This window comes from Gekko japonicus, unplaced genomic scaffold (genome assembly GCF_001447785.1).
Source record: "Gekko japonicus isolate JY-2015 unplaced genomic scaffold, Gekko_japonicus_V1.1 scaffold384, whole genome shotgun sequence".
In the NCBI taxonomy this organism is placed as follows: Eukaryota; Metazoa; Chordata; class Lepidosauria; order Squamata; family Gekkonidae; genus Gekko; species Gekko japonicus.
In genome coordinates, this window is record NW_015175980.1 from 337,051 (window position 1) to 355,173 (window position 18,123).

Consider the following 18,123-nt stretch of genomic DNA (forward strand, 5'->3'; position numbering starts at 1 on the left):
GTTGTCTGGTTCTTGTCCCTCTTTTAAGTTTCTAGTTAACAGACACATTCATACTGTGATTTAATTTTGTTTTTTTTATTATAAAATGCTGTCAAACTGTGATACGCTTAATTCACTGGTCCCTGCATCAGGAGACAGAGTGGGGAAACTGTATTAAATACAGTTCATCTGAATAATCTGTCTGGTTTATATACAAACTGTGTTGTTCAGAGGTGTCTAAAGTTTGACCTGTTTGAGTTTTTTTATTAAAAGATAAAGCACTTGCCCCCCCTTGTAAATACATGGCATGTAAAATTTATATAGTATATAAATACAGCAAGTTAAAAAACCTGCAAACTTTGCTCAGCGTATCTACAGTTTTTAATTTCTGGTTGGCATAAAATTGTCTTGAGAACTGTGTGACAGAGTTTCTGCTCATCTCGTGGTATTTCACAGCTTGGTGAGGTGTGACTTTGGTTCACAGCACAGAAGAGGGATCCTCCAGTTGACGTGTGTGACGCAGTAGCTACTTGTCCTGAAATTTCACAAGAGCGATATTCTTGGCTTGTACAGGGAATGAACAGCCATTCCCTGGCTGATTTAACAGGTCAAAGGATTGCTGTAGGATGAACCCAGGATGCAAAAAAATAATTGTTAAGGCCCACAGCAAAGAGGGAAGCTTTGGCTTTTCATCTAGGGTGCAAGCCTTTGAAATAGTTACTCATGAAGAATGTGGTTTTTGCAAAGAGGTGAAATCTCAGCTACAGGAATGCTGGGAGGGGGGGGACTGTGGAAACCAGAAGTTACTCCTGCACTTCTCCCACCCTTCCCCAACGACTAAGTGTTGCACTGGCAGTCTGCATTTTGACAGTGGTAATGAATAAATTGGTCCCTCTCCCTTCCCACCCAACTTGGGTTTGCTACCCACTTTAAACAGAAAGGCACCCCTTCCACTGCTGCAGAATGGAGGCACTGCTTCTGTTCCTAACGGGTGATTGGGGCAGATTCTGTACTTATTGAATGAGCAAATGGCCCCTCTGTCCTTCTGGAGAAAGCATCTGAAGTATCCTTTGCACTTTTTTTTGTTTTGTTTTTAAGAAGAGCTACAGTCTGTATGTACAACTCTTTATTTTTTGAGGGTATCACCTCAAGCAGTGTATCTTGATAACTAATACTTATAACTGGATTTAAACAGCGATTTCACAAACTTGTATAGCAAGGATGAATACAGGAATTTTTTTTTTCATGCAATCCACTGGCTTACACAAGGTAACAAACAAAAAACAATATACAGCTGTACAGTATGTACACTTTCACCTTAACTGTCAATAGAAACATTCTCCAAGAAAATATATAGAAAAGGAAAATGATAAGCTACAAGGTAGCTTGCAGCAGCCGGCCTAGATGGGCTGGAGAAGACACAACAGGAGCTTCCTGCAGTGCCGGAAATAGCCTTGGGGAACACACACAGGCACCCATTCCCTCCCCGGCCTTATCCACAGTTAGCATCAGTGTGCCTCTCAGTTGGTGGGACACGTGGATGCCTGAGGCTAGCTCTGTTAGGGAGCCTCTGCTATGTCTGCCCCGGATCTAAGAGACCTACCTTCCATCCAGCCAAGCAAATGTACCAAGATATGTACTAAAATAGGCATAGTTCTTTTAATGTAAAGCATCAGAAACACTACTCCATTCATAAAGATTTAATTCTGTACCACACACTTCAAAGCCACGCAAAAGTTAAGCGACAAACACAACTCTCTCCCTCTCGAGTCTCTTAGGCTCAGCACCCATCAGGCCAGCTGAGCTTAAAGTGCTGTTGCTTCTCTTTCCCTCCTTGAGCCGGAGTCCTCGAGCACGGGGCAAAAGGCAACCAAGGCAGAAAACAGGAAACCTGGAAGGATTCACTTCAGCACTGTTCTTGCTGGGAGGGACAGCAAAGAATGTTGGCTTTTAAAAAACTATAATTAAAGACGGCACTCCTGGAATGCCTCCGTCAGAGCAGAGAGGTAGGTGAACTTCTTTTTACCTCACTGAAGATCCTCTTTACGGGGAACAGTCAAAAGAAGAGGAATAGTACAGGGGGAGCTGCCCCCCCCCCCACACCACCGGCCTGGGGCCAAGGCAGCCCCGCCTGTATGAGTGAGAGTTAATAAGCTGACACAGTTTTGGAAAGCACAGCTCCTTGAGAACAAAAAAAAGAAGCTGAAGGGGGTGGGCAGCTCTTACATCATCTCAAGAAAAGAAGAGACAGTACCTTGGATAGCCACAACTTTCACGTGCCATATTGTTCCTACAAATTGTCTAGTTTTGCTTTTTTGGGAAAAGAAAGAGTCGGCCCTTATGGCTGATGTCCCTGCTAATAATACCTAACAAACAGCGGCAACCCACAAACCTACAACTCTGGGAAGGATGCCGCTCACCAAGGGGAGGCGACTCCACCTTCTTTGACAGGGTAATTGATGCAACCCTCCCCTCCCCACCATATGAGGGTGGCCAAACCAAAACTTCATACCACTGCTGCCCATTCTAGGCACAGCTTCAGCCTGCCAAGATGCTGGGAACAGCCTCTGCGTTTGACAACGTGCAGCTTATGTGAACTGGAGCATGCATGGTATGATGCTCTGCGGGTTCTGCACCAGCAGCGATGCAGCCCTCCCTCCACTTGATTCACACAGGTGACAAAAAAAGAGCCCAAAAAGAGCGCAAAAAAAAGAAATACATCAGCATACTCCCAGGCCTAGAAGCACGACGAAGAACAGACTCTAAATTGCATTGCAAAAGCAGGCAAGTCTCCCTGAATTATACACAGCAGAACCTCACATTTACTGTCAATGTTTCAGGAATTCTGCAAACATTCTTACACTTCTAAAGCAATTAAAAAAAAAAAGCATTAACTCCTCTTAAGAAGAGCGGTCATCACAACCACTATGCTATTTGTATTCTAGGATGTGCACGTGATCCCTGATTCCATTGTTGTCTTCCCCACCCCCCACCCCACTCAGAACACTGGCAATCCCTACATGCGTTCTTGTGTAAACTACCCTCCCCCCAACACAAAGACACCAGTCTGCAGCCCTGCAAGAACGGCTGCCGTTGGAGGAGCCAATCACCTCCAGAGGCCAATCATGACTCGCCAGAACACTGTACAGCGATTCTGTTGCACAAAACAGTACAGGAATATATGAAGTTTTGCGGGGAAATAGAACACAAAGTCTTAAGGCTTTTTCCTTCATTCTTACAAATGCACACCAAAATAGAACCGATTATTTTTTTTAAGGGGATGCAGGAACCATGGGGAGAGATATAAAGCTCCACTTTAGGCTGAATTTGACCAAGAGTCCCCCTTCAGACTGGTCCTCTCCAACTGCAGCTGCTTCAAATCTATCTCACGGAGTCCTGAGAATCGTTTGCTGAAAATGCCAGGAGTCCTGTAGATCCCCAGAGCAGACACCAAATCATCCCTTGAGCTGGACCTCGCTTAGCAGCACAGTCAAGCTTTTTAGCATTCTGCATTTTTTAATCATTCCTGATATTGTGCCCATCATGTTTTCTGTTCCATCCCAGTGAGCGCCATCCTAGTTTCTGGACAAGCACTAAGAAAAAAAGTCTTCAACGGAAAAGGCCACACGTGGGTCGCTATGCCACAGCTCTGGAGGCTGCTGCTTGCATTTCAGTGGGAGAGGGACAAGGAAGCCCTCCACTTCTAGCTGTCCTATTTCCCCTCCTTTTCATTATGCCAGACTTAAAGCTCAGCACTGCAAAATGGCACTCAAAGAAAACCTGCATTTCTATTCCCGGCCACACTCTTCTGGCTCTCTCAACAAAATAATAACCTTACATAGAACAGACAGAAATAAAAAGACAAAATCTTGCTTATTTCCTCTTCTTTGCATGGCAATCAATAAGAAGAACAGTTAAAGCTGAGCATTTTGAAGAATGTTTGGGCCCTGTATACCAGTCTGCCTGGGAAATTTTAGTAAGTGGACTGCCTAACTGTCTTCTTGACAGTCATTATCAGACTGCAAGATACATTTCCGTAAAAACAAGACTGGACCAAAGTAGGAAAGACTAGGTCTCTAACCTGTGGAGAAGGAAAGCGGCACACTGTCACGGTATCTAAAAAGAAAGGTATGCTACATCGATACTGCTGAAGGCCCTGCTTGTCACCGTTTCAGGCATAGACAGCTCCATATTTTCAGTGCTTATCTCAAGAAACATCATACTTCTGTGCATCCGTGGGGCTTAAATGGCAGCGTAAAAGGGTAAAGGCTGAGTACAAAATAAGCAAGGTTTGAACTCCTCTGCATTGCAAAGGTTGAGAACAAAACTATTTTGCATACAGGAAAGGGCCCACCGGGCAATTTGCTAGCCATGAATGTTCGGTTTGGCAACGAGTCCCCATCCCGGGCAAAGGCCCCAAAGGAGGAGCAGGGGAGGTACGGCTTACATTTCGTCTGTCTCCCCATATCTCCCGATTCAGTAAACATTGCAACGCGCAGAACTGCGTATAAGGCTTCCAGGGTTGGTTTGTTTTTGTCTCCAGTTCATTCCGAGCAAAGTCAAAAGCATCTCCCAGCACTTTGTGGAACATAACGAACGGCCGGAGAAAAGGCAGAAGATGCGGCGGGACCGTTGACTGCACTTCCAATACGGGTCTGGGTTTTGTTGACATATGTGTTGACAGCAGGCCCTCGGGGAGTCGTCCCCCGGTGCTATTTTTTGTTAGCGATCCTTCTCTTCCGGGTTGCCAACATGTCGTAGAAGGGATCCCTGCTGATGCTCGCTCTAAGCAGAAGAGAAGATACCCATGAGAAGGCTGGCGCCTTTCCCAAGACACAGGAAGAACATCGTGCCAAACCACCGCTGGTCCTGACCGTCGTCTGGGTTCTGAGCGAGTGCTGGCAGAGCTCTTTCTGGCCTTGCCCTTCTTGAGACTCACGCTTTGCAAGGATTTCTTGGGACTGCTTTGAGTGGAGGGGAGGACACGGCACGCACCATTTTGCATCTGTCTTTGAAGTTTTACATTTTGCTGTCCTTTGGTGTAGTGGTTAAGTGCACAGACTCTAATATGGGAGAACCGGGTTTGATTCCCCACTCCTCCACATGCAGCTGCTGGTGCGACCTTGGGTCAGTCACAAGTTCTCTCAGAGCTTGTTCTCTCAAGGGCAGTCCAGGAAAGAGCTCTCTCAGCCCCACCCACCTCACAGGGTGTCTGTTGTGGGGAGGGGAAGGGAAAGGAGTTTGTAAGCCCCTCTGAGACTCCGAGTGAAGGGCGGGGTATAAATCCAATCTCCTCCTCCTCTTCTTTCTCTTTGCTTATGGCCCACCCCGACGTCTAATTTACTTCCTATAGACTTCCCACATAAAAAACCCCTTGCGCTCAGCGGACCAACATTTGCTGATTGCCCCCGGCCCAAAGGACGTCTGCTTAGCCTCGGCCAGGGCTTTTTCTGCCTTGGTCCTGGCCTGTTGGAGCGTGCTCCCGCTGTAGATCAGGGCCCTGTGAGACCTATTACAGTTTCACAAGGCTTGTAAAACAGAGCTGTTTCGCCAGGCCTTTGGGTGAGGCGGCAGGCGTCCAATTCTTCCATCGACTGGCCTCCCTTGCTGAAGCGTCCATCTTTGTACGGCCCATCAGGTGAAGACCCACAATCTGGTTTACAGCCTAGCGGCTCCAGTTCCCAAGACTCTTATACTAAACTGCATTGCTACCTGTCCTTATTTTACAGTTTTTGTTTTTAACTGTTTTAACTATTTATTGTGAAATGTTTTAACTCCTACTGTGGATTTGTGGGTGTGATCTGCTCTGAGCCCATTCGTGGGGAGGGCGGAATACAGGCAGAAACAAACAAGCAAACAAACAAACAAACATCCAAAAGTGACAGTGCGAAGCACTGGCTGCTAGGGCCAATTTCATGGCAAGGGAGACATGACGTATCAGGAATCAGCTCAGTTCTCCATAAGGTGTGGAGCCTACGCAGGGAACATTTCAGATCAGCTCTGACAATCGTACACCCGCTCCGCTTCCTTTCCCGGCACAAAGCTGCGTTTCCACTCACTTGATGGACTTGATCCACTCCTCTTTTTCTTCAGGGGTGGGAGCAGAGATCCTGTAAACCACGTGGTTGCCTTCGACCACCCTGCCGTCCGCTTCTGTTTTGCAGGCCTTAATGACTTGGCCCTTGTGGCTGGGGTTGTAGAGCTCAAAACAGTTCTAGGGGGAAGACACAGAACAAGCTGAGGAAGAGTCAGCAACACGCCAGCCCCGCTGAAACCACACACGGGGGAAGCCCACACAACGCTTCACAAGCCTACCCACCCCATGCCCGGTGGTGAGCCCAACTTGGCTGAATACAAATCGGCATGATCTAATCATCCCCGCCCCACCTTCTCATAGCCTACCTGCAGAAGGTCAGGTAGGAATAAGGCTAGGTCAGATGACTTTTGGCTATCTAGACACCTCTCCTTCATTTCCCCATGGTACCGCATGAAGTACATTATCAGGGTTGCCAAGTCCCCCCGGGGGGCGGATTTCCCCCCGCTTTGGAGGCCCGATTTCCGCCCCCGCGGAATCGGGCCCCAGGGGAAACCCCACCCCTGCGCGCGCGCCACCCGGATGTGACATCATGACGCCGGGCACGCTGGGGGCGGGGCCACAGCCATTTGAGGGGAAAACATAGAGTGCGCGCATTTAAGATGTCGGGCAGGAGCCCCCCGCCGCCAGGTAAAAAAGATTTGGCAACCCTATACATTATACCCATGAGCAAATATTACACGTGCTGATCTTCAGGGTGTTTTCTTTTGTTTCCTTTTGACTGCTGGGAAATATTTGTTGGTTGGGGACTTGTTATTGTGTACTTGTAATTTTCCTTCTCTGTGAAAAATGAGCAGAGGTTTTCCTTTTTTTTTTTTTAATGAGCGGTTTAACTTCAAGGCTAACTTAAGCTACAAGACAAGGTGTTCTGTTGCAGATAATAGATTAAGGGACACAGCACACAGGAAAGCACTTAAGTGATCCTTGCTTTCCTAGTGGGATATGTCCATAATATTTCAGTTCCCTTTAATGAAGTCCATGATCAGACACTCATTGTTTCAAATTCTTTTAGAAAATTAGGATTTTCATAAGCAAGGGTGGTGGTGGTGGTGGTAGAAGATGCCGTTAAGTCGCAGCCGATTTATAGCTGCCCGGTAGGGTTTTCAAGGCAAGAGACAAACAGAGGTGGGTGTGCCATGGCCTGCCTCTGCAGAGCAACTCTGGACTTCCTTGGTGGGTCTCCCATCCAAGTACTAACCAGGGCCGACCCTGCTTAGCTTCCGAGATCTGACGAGATCCAGCTAGCCTGGGCTATCCAGGTCAGGGCAAGCAAGAGCATGCTCTATGCAAATCCTGACTGTTTCAATTGAGCATCCAACAATATAAATTCCTGGGAGAATAATACACGACAAAGAAATAAAGACCTGGGATAGCCCAGGTGAGCCCGATCTCGTCAGATCTCGGAAGCTAAGCAGGGCCGACCCTGGCAAGTACTTGGATGGGAGACCTCCCTGGAATACCAGCACTCGGAAGTCTTTATTCAGCCACCTCTCTGAATATCCTCCAGGCCCCCAGTAGGGGTCAGTCATCAGAGGTCAACATGACTTCCAGGTGCACACACGCACACACACACACACCAAAGCTCCCTCTAAGCTGTGGAGTCTTGTGAGCAAAAATTCTACTTTGTGAGCTACTGGAATTAAAGTTGTCAGCCAGCAATTTGGCTACTGGATAAATTAGTTTGCTCTGGAACCATCCTCCCTGAGCTAAGACAAAAATGTGTGAGCCGCAGTCTAAGAAAATTTGAGCTGGCTCACACTGACTCACACGCGTGCACGCACACACACACACACGAAAAATACAGGAAAAAATACCAAAAGAAAAAAATAAATAAAGACAGTGTCTTACTGGTTTTCTTGGATCCTCAACTTCTCTTATGCTGAGGTTTTCCAAAGGGATAATTCCCCTGGGTTCTTTGTCCTAAAGAATCAAGGAAAGACACTGTTGAGTAAACAACCTTGAGTTAGGTTGACTTGGAAGTTATGTTATGATTTGCAATTTTAAAAGGAAGTAACAAAAAACAGACTCACTGTTGTGTATTCAAAATAATACAGGCAGTTATCTGTCAGTATAAACCATCTCCTTTTCCACGTTTTTACTCTTCCCCCTGCAAGACACAAACCATCCCCGAGTTTACACCAGCTTCGCCATCTCAAGTTCCATGCTCCAGACCAACAGAGAGAGATGGTAGTTCGGTTACCTTGTTATTGCGTTAAATGGTTAGGCTCCCTGGAAGATGGCTTAAATAGCTCTGATGGGAATGGGACAGGTGAGCCAAGGATAAATGAATTGAAGGGTTGCCGGGAAACCGTTTCTGATCCCTAGGCTACGTCACAAGGCAAAGCTGCCAGTGTACCTGCATCGGGAATGAAATTTTCTGTCCCTCTCCTACACTGCCAGAATCCTGCCTTCTCATCACAGGGCCAAGGACGCATTCTGCCCGCTTCGTGTTTATTACCCATGCAGCATCCAGTCCCTACGTCTGGAGACAGAAGTCTTGTTCAAATATTCATCCTGGAGATTATCCATTTCTTTATTTCATTTATACCCCACCTTTCTCCCAATGAGGATCCAATGTGGTTTATGTCATTCTCACCTCCATTTTATCCTCACGACCACCACAACCCTGCGAGGTAGGTTAGGCTGAGCGTGCGTGTCACCCCGGAAGCTTCCATTGCAGAGCGGGGATTTGAACCTGGTTCTCCAAGATCCTAGTCTACAGGTCCATAGCTACAGTGGGGCATTTTGGGGCCCAGCCCCCCAACTTCCTACCAAGCCCCCCCCCGACTTCCTTTTGGCCCAGACCCCCTGACTTTCTGGTAAGATGCAGCGGCCGTCATGAACTCCCCCATGCTGCTGTGGCCGCTGCTTCTCCTTGCCTTCCCCCCCTTGCGCCACACCGATCAAGTTAATTAAATTACACTTAATTGAATTAGCCAGTGCCGCCCCCCCCAGGAATTTAAATCCCCCCCCACTTAGAAATTCCTGGCTACAGGCCTGCTAGTCTAACACTCTAACTACTACACCGCAAAAGCGATCCCATCTATGTTCTACACGAACCACAACATGAGTGAGCTAAGCACTGGCGCATGATGGGAAGTGTGCCTGCCTTGGGCATCAAGCATGCAGGGCACCACGCAAATGATTCCACAGGAGAGCTGGCCACTTCCACAGACAAACATAACAGTGAGATTCCACTCGTTATCTAATGTCCTTCCAGGTCTCTGGAGAGAGGGAATGATCTCCAATATCCCACTTGTACAGTTCTAGGTGAGCGTTTATCCCACACACTGCTGCTCTGACGGATGGCGCCAGCCTGGCATTAAACCTGCTAACAGAATAGATCTCTCCAGAGTTAATGGAAGCAGTTGGGAAACGAGGGATGGCTTTTCACATTCCTTCTAAAAGAAAATCCAGGGAGTGGTTCCTGGTCAGGCCAGCTTCTGAAGAGACACAGAAGCATATCAGGAGAAAATGCATCTTTCTGCACAAGCTGAGTCATAAAGGGACCCTTGCAGCAGCTCAGGAGGTGAGATACAGGGCCCTTTCCAATGGCTCGACAGTCCAATGAGCCATGCAAACTAAGCCTTGAGCTTCCTGGATGAAACGAACCAAACTGGCAAGAACTGCTCATCGCTGCCTACTTTGTGGAAATCCAAATGGAAGTGCTTGATCAAATATCAGCAGCGTATTCCCCAGCACCTCCCCAGTCATCTTGAGAGAAAAACGAACACAAGAAAGTTCTCAGGCTGCAAGATACTTGATGTGGTAAACCAATGACCCCACCTTCCTTTCCCCACTCATGTTCAGGCTCTGTTGAGCTTTCATCTGCAACCGTATTGTGTCGATTGTCGGCGAGGTGCGAAGGCGAAACCTCATCAGGCTATTTTTGAACAGAACGGTTCCAGCGGCTGTCGAAATGCCATCGCGACATTGCAGCGTATTGCCCGGCAAGCAATAAAGCTAACCCTAACCCTAAACTGACAAGCGAAAGAGATGAACCAATTTGTCATGCTAATCTCGATGCACATAACCAACCATGCTCTTCTCTTCCACATTGCTGAGCAGTCGGGTTAGAACAGATAAAAGGAAGTACTTCTTCACCCAAAGAGTGATTAACACATGGAATTCACTGCCACAGGAGGTGGTGGCGGCTACAATCATGGACAGCTTCAAGAGGGAATTAGATAAACATATGGAGCAGAGGTCCATCAGGGGCTATTAGCCACAAGGTATAGGTAGGAACTCTCAGTCTGGGGCAAGTGATGCTCTGTATTCTTGGTGCTTGGGGGGGGGGGCAACAGTGGGAGGGGCTTCTAGTGTCCTGGCCCCACTGCTGGACCTCCTGGTGGCACCTGGTATTTTTGTGTGACAGTGTGTTGGACTGGATGGGCCATTGGCCTGATCCAACATTGGCTTCTCTTATGTTCTTATAAAAAGCCTTTATGCATGCTGGGCTAAAAGCCTACAAACTGCAGCTCAATTCAGACATTGTACCAAACTATAATCACCTGTGGGGCAGCCTGATAACATCTAGATTAGATTACTGCAATGTGTTCTATCTAGGTGGGGCTGTTCTTGAAGACTGTCCAGAAGCTCCAGACGGTACAGAATGTTGTGGCCAGAATGTTGACTGCTTGTAGGGACCATATATCACTCCAGTAGGGTTGCCAAGTCGCGGTGGGGGATCGTAGGTCTTCACAGAATCCTTGACGTGGGGACAGCGAGACGCGTTGCACCCGCCGTCGTCAGGATCTGATGCTACGCGTCCCTCTGGAAATGGGGCTCCAAACAGCCCCGTTGCCAGAGCGACGCATACCGTCATGTCCTGGCGACAGCGGTGCAATGTGTCTCGCCATCCCCGCGGCAAGGATTCTGCAAAGACATGCAGATCCCCCGCCGCGATTTGGCAGGCCTACACTCCAGTCTCATTCCAACTACACTGGCTCCAACGTGCTTGCAGGCCCAATTCAAGGTGCTGCTATTGACCTTTAAAGCCCTATATGGCTTGAGGCCAGCATACCTGAAGGACCACTTACTCCAATATGAACTTACCCAACCACTCTGGTCACCTTTGGAGGCCCTGTTTCACGTGGCTCCTGCCATCGGAGGCTAGACGGGTGGTAACCCAAGGAACAGCCTTCTTGGTTGTGGGACTGACACTCTGGAACTTCCTCTGCAGGGAGATTTGTCTCTCTCCCCATCATTGTCTTCTGCCAGAAGAAAGTTTGACTCCAGTGGCACCTTGAAGACCAACAAAGTTTAAACTTTCTTGGTCTTCAAGGTGCCACTGGATTCAAATTTTGTTCTGTTGTTTCAGACCAACATGTGTTTTGTTTATATGTGGGTTTTTTTATTGTTTCAAAATATTTTATAATTTTTTTAAATTTAAAATGCTGTTTTTAATGTTTGTTGCCTTGGGAACCCTGAGTTGGTTCGAAAAGCAGTATATAAATGCTTTAAATAAAATACACAAATATGAAACTTGTCTGGAGATGCCTGCATTGATCTGGCAACAAAACACACCCCGAAAAGTCATGGTTGGAAGAGAGGGCTGCAAATCGTGGCTTGTGCCAACCGCGGCTTGGTGTGATGTCTGCAATTTGCTATGGCCAAAAACTACACTTCTTGAGGCAGCTGCAAGATGACGTAAGAGTGCTGAGAGCAGATGAAAGACAAAAGCAGGCATACCTGTATAGTTGGGGAAGCTCACACTACCATTTAGGTTCTAGGCCATGGTTAATGCAAACTACAGTTTGGCTTGCTCTCTGAACTGAACCATGGTCTGTTTCACAAACACACTCTTGTCCCTTTCTGCTGTATTTGCCATTTGAGAAAAATTCTACACTTACCAACGGCGTTCACTTGCCAACCATTATTACAGTTCTAGACTCAAGCGCTGTTTGTTTTCACCAGGGAACACCATCTTCCAATTTAGTCAGTGTGCACGGCTGGGCACGTTTTCAGATTTGATAATTGTATGTCCACATGGATTCATCAATTTAGGCCATCTTAAAATATGAAAGCAGTAATCCCACAAAAGCGGCTTGCTCAGTTTGGCCTTCAAGCTGATTTGCAAAGCCAGAGGAGGTTCAGCTCCATTTGGCTCTAATAAAGACCGGAATGTTGTCGAAGGAGTTGCTGTAGATTTTCCGGGTTGTGTAGCTCTACATCTGACAATAGCACTACAGATAAGATTAGAATTTCAACAGCCAATCCACATACAAAGAACCTCCTCAGGAAACAGGAAACTTCCTCAGGAAACAAATCCATATACAGAAGAACCTCCTCAGGAAAGCTCCTCCATTAGCATGTTCACAGCCCAGGGAACTCCTACAAGGTAATGACTCAGCCCTACCCCACCTTCCTGAGTAGATATAAATTACCTGCCTACCATTTCTCTTTTCACCTTGACACAGAGAGTACTCCATCTTTAAGTGTTATACCTCTGAGGATGCCAGTCACAGCTGCTGGTGAAACGCCAGGTCCTGCAATGCCAAGACCACGGCCACACAACCCGGAAAATCTACAACAACTAAAGACCGGAATGCTTCTCACCCCAACCAGCACCATTCATCCTGGCCGGCGAAGGGTGGGGGCACTGCTTGCCGGCTTGGAAGAAGAGACGGCTGCCCCCTTAGTAAAATCTGAACCCCAGCGAGCAGACGAGGCCATTTGTTCATTTTTGCCTGTCTCGTTGCTAGAGCAAACTTTTTTTTATAAAAGATTTCTCTCACACACAAAATACTCCAAAAAACACACCAACAGGCAGAGCTGGTTCTGGCCCGATTACTGCCACTTTGATATCACGCATTCACGAGTGAAGATGCTCAGAGTGTTTTCACACGTCTAGCTCCACTGAGCCCTGACCTGGGTAAGCCCAGGTTAGCTCAAACTTGCCAGATCTCAGAAGCTAAGCAGGGTCACCCGCGGTCAGGACTTGAGATGGAAGGCCACCAAGGAAGTCCAGGGTATGCAGACGCAGGGAATGGCAGACACCTCTGTTTGTCTGCCCTGTCCTGGGTGGCCCACCCTAGCTCATCTAGATCTCGAAAGCCAAGCAGGGTCAGGTCTGGTTAGTACTTGGATGGGAGACCCACCAAGGAAGCCCAGGGCTGTGATGCAGAGGCGGGCAATGGCAAGCCACCTCTGTTCCTCTCCTCCCTTGAAAACCCTATGGGGCTGCCATGAATTGGCTGTGACTCGGTGGCACTTTCCACCACTAGCCCCACTGAAGCCTGCATCGGTCTACTCTCTATTAGTTAGTTCACAACCCGTGGATCCAGCCTCACACTCGCCAACAGATTAGAAGCACCAGTACACACACCAATATGCAGTGGAAAGGGTGGGGAAGATATCTAGTGCCTTAACCGCACGGCCCAAATGCTACAGAGGGAATGGCTTCCCCCCCAAAAAAGGTAATTTTCATGCTCGTTACCAGCATCAAGGGCCAGCAAATTGCCTGATCCGTGTCCAAATGCTGTTGTCAGCTATTGGAAAAAATCAGATTGCAGATACGGCTCCTGATAATGTCAATCTGGACGCCTGATGTCTCTGCAGTGAGTTACATCACCACCTGGGCACGGTCCATTTACCAGTTTCTTAATCTCATTAGGCATTCACTCTCAGCATAGCTGATCTTGTTACCAAACGCCGTGAACATCAGACTCTCATTAGACAGTCCGGTCCGCCCAAGGATTAATCACTGTAAACGAATCACGCTGCTCAGTCCAAGGCCCAGACTTCAAACCATTGCCAACTCTTTTCCTCCGTTGGGAAAGCTTTTTGCTTGCTCTTCGCAATGCGTTCAGAAGCATCTTAAAAGCTACAGAACAAAGGCAGGAATAGGTTATCTGTTTTTTATCTCTTGGTCTGCAGGGTAAACCCATAAAATATTAAATTATTTTCAATACTATTCTGAATGAATTAAAAAAACCAGGGAGAACACTGGAGTAATGCAGTGCTGCTCTTATACCATACCGACATGTCTTTCCCCTCCTAGTTTTATACAGAACTGTGTTTCAATGTCTTGGGGAGATGGGAAAAACCCACTCTGGCCTTTTGAACTCGGGTCATCCAGAGATGAGAGATACAAGAGGGCAGCTTTTAGAGCGAAGCCTGGGAAGGAGCCCAACTCTGGTCTCTTAACAAATCCAATGAGCTATCAGCCGCTTGATGGGCTCTCCGATGCAGATCAATAGAGAGATCATTAACTTGAGTCAGACCCAAGAGGTGTCATCAACACGCTCATGAATCCAAGACCAGACGGGGCGAATGACTGTCCAGGCAGAATTAGCCACGTCACAGCTAGCTCAACGAGAAAGCGGGCTGGGCTTCAGGTTCCCTTTTGTGGTTTAAGTAATCAGGGAGTTTTCCCACAGAGGCATCACAGCTGGCTCCTTCGTGGAGCCAAGCCGCCACTGACGGATCTCTGCATTCTGTCCCCTGATACAAGAAGCAGAAGAACCGCATGTTCTCGGGGTTTGCTGAGAACTCCCGCCCACACAGAGAGCTCTAGCGCTTGGTGTCCTAATGGAAGACTGTGCTAGCCAGCTGGCTTCTACACTCACGATGCTCTGCTCCAGAGGAGAGGGGAGACCATCCCACCTTCTACAGCAGAAACATCTTGCCGCACAGAGGACTGCCTCGGGAAGCCCTGAAATAGGTCAGCACTATCTTCTTATCTGACACAGAGCAACAAGCGGCATGTTCATACTGACACACACACATGCACACCAGTGTTCCCTCTAAGCTGAGTTAGTGTGAGCTAGCTCACAGTTTTTTAGCCTCTGGCTCACACATTTTTGTCTTAGCTCAGGAAGGATAGCTCCAGAGCAAACTAATTTCTGCAGTAGCCAAGTTGCTTGCTCACAACTTTAATGCCAGTAGCTCACAAAGTAGAGCTTTTGCTCACAAGACTCCACAGCTTAGAGGGAACATTGATGCACACCAAATATTGCATAAAACGCAACTGCACTACCTGGAAATCAATACAGGCAGCTGAAGCCCGTGAAACCTTACAGCTAGGGAAGAGAAGACTTGGTTTATAAGGTCACCCAATTAAAAAGACAAGCGTCTCACTCGAAGGAGGTCGCGGGCAGCTGCTTAAGTCCCAACCAAAACCCCAAAACAAAAGCATAATCTATGCTCCCTCTACGCCAGGGATGTCAAACTCATTTGTTATGAGGGCCGGATCTGACATAAATGAGACCTTGTTGGGCCGGGCCATGTGTGTCATAAAATGTAATGCCAGGTAGCGGAGATATAAACTCACATATTTATAAAGGACACAAACACAAAGGGGTTTTTTTTACTTAAAATAAAAACATGCTTAAAACATTAGCACTCTTGCAATATTTTGCTTATTTAACAGTGTCTGATAACTGACACCTCTTGCTCTGAATTACTGCCTCAAAATGTCTGTGCTGTTGCAATCTTGAGTGTGCTGTTCAGGTGTGTATCTGTAAGCTGCAACCCTACAATGATGCAGCGGCAGCAGAACTGGAAGAAGAAGCAGAAGACAGCCAGTTCCACTGCAGGCCTGATACAAGCCCTCCGGGGCCCTCCTGATCCGACCCCTGGGCCGCATGTTTGACACCCCTGCTCTAAGTTGTGGAGTCATGTAAGCAAAAATTCTACTTTGTGAGCTACGGGCATTAGAGTTGTGGGCAAGTGATTTGGCTGCTGCATAAATTAGTTTGCTCTGGAGCCATCCTTCCTGAGCTAAAACAAAAATGTGTGAGCTGGAAGCTAAAAAACTAACTAACTCAGCTTAGAGGGAACGCTGCTTGTAATGCCTTTCTTTAGGACTGGCCAGAAATAACACAAAGCAGCGTGCAAGGAGAAGCCGTCCTCACGTCAAAGAGAGGTTCTCAAAGGGACAGCAAGGGTTGCAATAGGGGGGGAAATATGGCAAGTGAGGTAGAAAGCAAGTAACATCAATAGCGAACAGCCATAATGGCTGTTCGAATCCCCACCGCGGCCGGAGTGAGCTCCCGGCCCCTGTCCCAGCTCCCGCCAACCCAGCAGCTCGAAAGTAATACAAGTAGAGAAATGGGTACCTGCCATAGTTGGCAGGGGGCACCCTCCTCCTGGTTCCGTGCCAGGAGTGTTGACGGTGGCGGCGGTGAGAAAGGCGGCGGCGAAAGAACAATGGCGGCGGAACCGGGCAATCCAGGCGACGACCAGATCGGATGGAGGCGGAGGCGGGGTGACGCAACTGCGAAACGACGCAGCATGGCAGGAGCCCGAAGGGGAGGTAAAGCCGGAAGCTGCAGTCCAAAGCAGTGCGTGCCGAAGGAAGATGCCAGCAGAGCCTGCCGAGTTGGTCGCCAGCCTCCCGGACGCCAGGAACAACGCCCGATGAGGAGGTAATATGCCGCAGGGTGCTGCTAGGTAATCCCCTCCCTGTGAATCTGTGGCCCTAGCTAGGTAAACAAACTACGAAAGTAGTACAGTGTAAACCGCTCTGAGACCCATTAGGGGTCATGGGCGGTATAGAAATTGGAAATGTAATGTAATGTAATAATTAAAGGCCTTTAGATTGCCAAAGCAAAGCCTGCTGTTGCCTAAGATGTGAAAAAAGCATTCTCTTACTAGTAGGGTGTTTTGTTTTTTTTAATCCACTCAGGAAGGCTTAAGATGGTTAGAAGAGGGTGCGCAACAGATTTAAAAATAAAATTCTGAAGCATGACTTGGAATTGTTTGGAGACAAAAAAGCACGCCCTTCACAAATGACATTTCCCATAAAACGCGGATTCATAAAAGACACTGGTGTGAGGCCCGTCACAACTCCTAAAGCATGTGAAAACTGGACAAGAAAATCAATATTCAATACTGCCAGGTACAAGAGATAGATGACTCCGCCTTCTCGTATCCTAACTTACAGGGCTCACCACCAATCAGTCCCTCTTCAATAAGCCTTTGGAGAGAGAGAGAGAGAAACAACAGTAACTCAGATACTCCAACAAGCATATTTACCTCTTGAACAGAAGAGGAAATAATTGAAGCCAGACCTCAGTTATTTACAACAAATGCTTTAGTACCCAGACTGTTTAGCTGAGCTTGAGCCAGCAGACGCTGTCATCAGAAGGGGGGAAAGAAACCTCATCCTGACACAGAAATACCGAATCCCCAGATCTGTCGCCTGAGAGGTCTTTGTCCAGCTGCGATGTCTACTAGGGAGGGCAAGAAAAAGGGGGGATTTGATTTCAGCCGCCACCCCCTCACTTGGCCCGGAACTAATCCTCCTCATGCAGGGCCTGCAAAAGCAACCCCAGATAAACTCAGAAGTCTGAAGCTGCTGGAAAGCTCTTTGCTGAGCGTTCCCCAGTCTGCAGGGAACTGGGAAACCTGCCCTTTCGAAAGTATTGCATTTTAGTTGTATGCTGTAAAACCAGACCGTACACCTTCTGCCTAAGCATAACCACACCGGTGTGCTGATTTCGAAGCCTTAGAGCTTTCTGGTTCCGGAGCCGGCCGTCGCCTTTTGTCAAAGCTAAAAGTAATCGAATCCAACCCACACTGCTGCAAGTGAGGAAATTAGCCTTGGTTTTGGTCCAGACAAGGGCTGCGGGTGATGGGAAGAATCCCAGGTTAGGAGCAGGATGACCATCGGCTGAAACAGCTTTCAAAAAACCTCGAGATGAGCTTTTATACCTGCCCAACAGGCATGCCATGTGCGGATGCTGGCATCTCCCATTTCCACGTCCAAAATGCATGTTTGCCTGACTCGTTTGAACAGAGAGGCTCAAACTCTGGGGCTCGCTTTCCCTTTAGGGGCCAAGGCACAGGCCCCACTCGCAATCTCACTCCCTGCCACAAAGCTGGAGACCCCAAAGTGGCTCTGAAGCACTTCCACCTTTATCTACAAAGTCCGGAGAGGCTCTTGCCCCAAAGCTAAGCACATGAACTCACCCCCGGGATCCTGCCTCCTTTCAGGAGGGGCAGCACCAAGTCCAAGATGTTTATTATACTTAAAAATGTATACCCGGCTTTTCGATAAAAGCCTCCAAAGCCGCTTACAATTTTAAAAGAAGTACCAGAGGAAA

At 47.8% G+C, this 18,123-nt stretch overlaps 1 protein-coding gene across 1 annotated transcript in view; it reads right to left on the reverse strand.

Annotated features, from left to right (window-relative positions):
* Nucleotides 1–1,122: 1,122 nt before the first annotated feature.
* CYTH3 (cytohesin 3) overlaps nt 1,123–18,123 on the reverse strand; it is a 100,798-nt gene continuing 83,797 nt past the window's right edge. Inside the window, exons 10-13 of the mRNA XM_015426225.1 lie at nt 8,104–8,180; nt 7,922–7,993; nt 6,039–6,193; nt 1,123–4,764 (exon numbers count right to left, since the gene is read on the reverse strand). Of these exons, the coding sequence (XP_015281711.1) occupies nt 4,692–4,764; nt 6,039–6,193; nt 7,922–7,993; nt 8,104–8,180 (377 nt within the window). The 3' untranslated portion in view covers nt 1,123–4,691. The remainder of the gene's footprint in view (nt 4,765–6,038; nt 6,194–7,921; nt 7,994–8,103; nt 8,181–18,123) is intronic.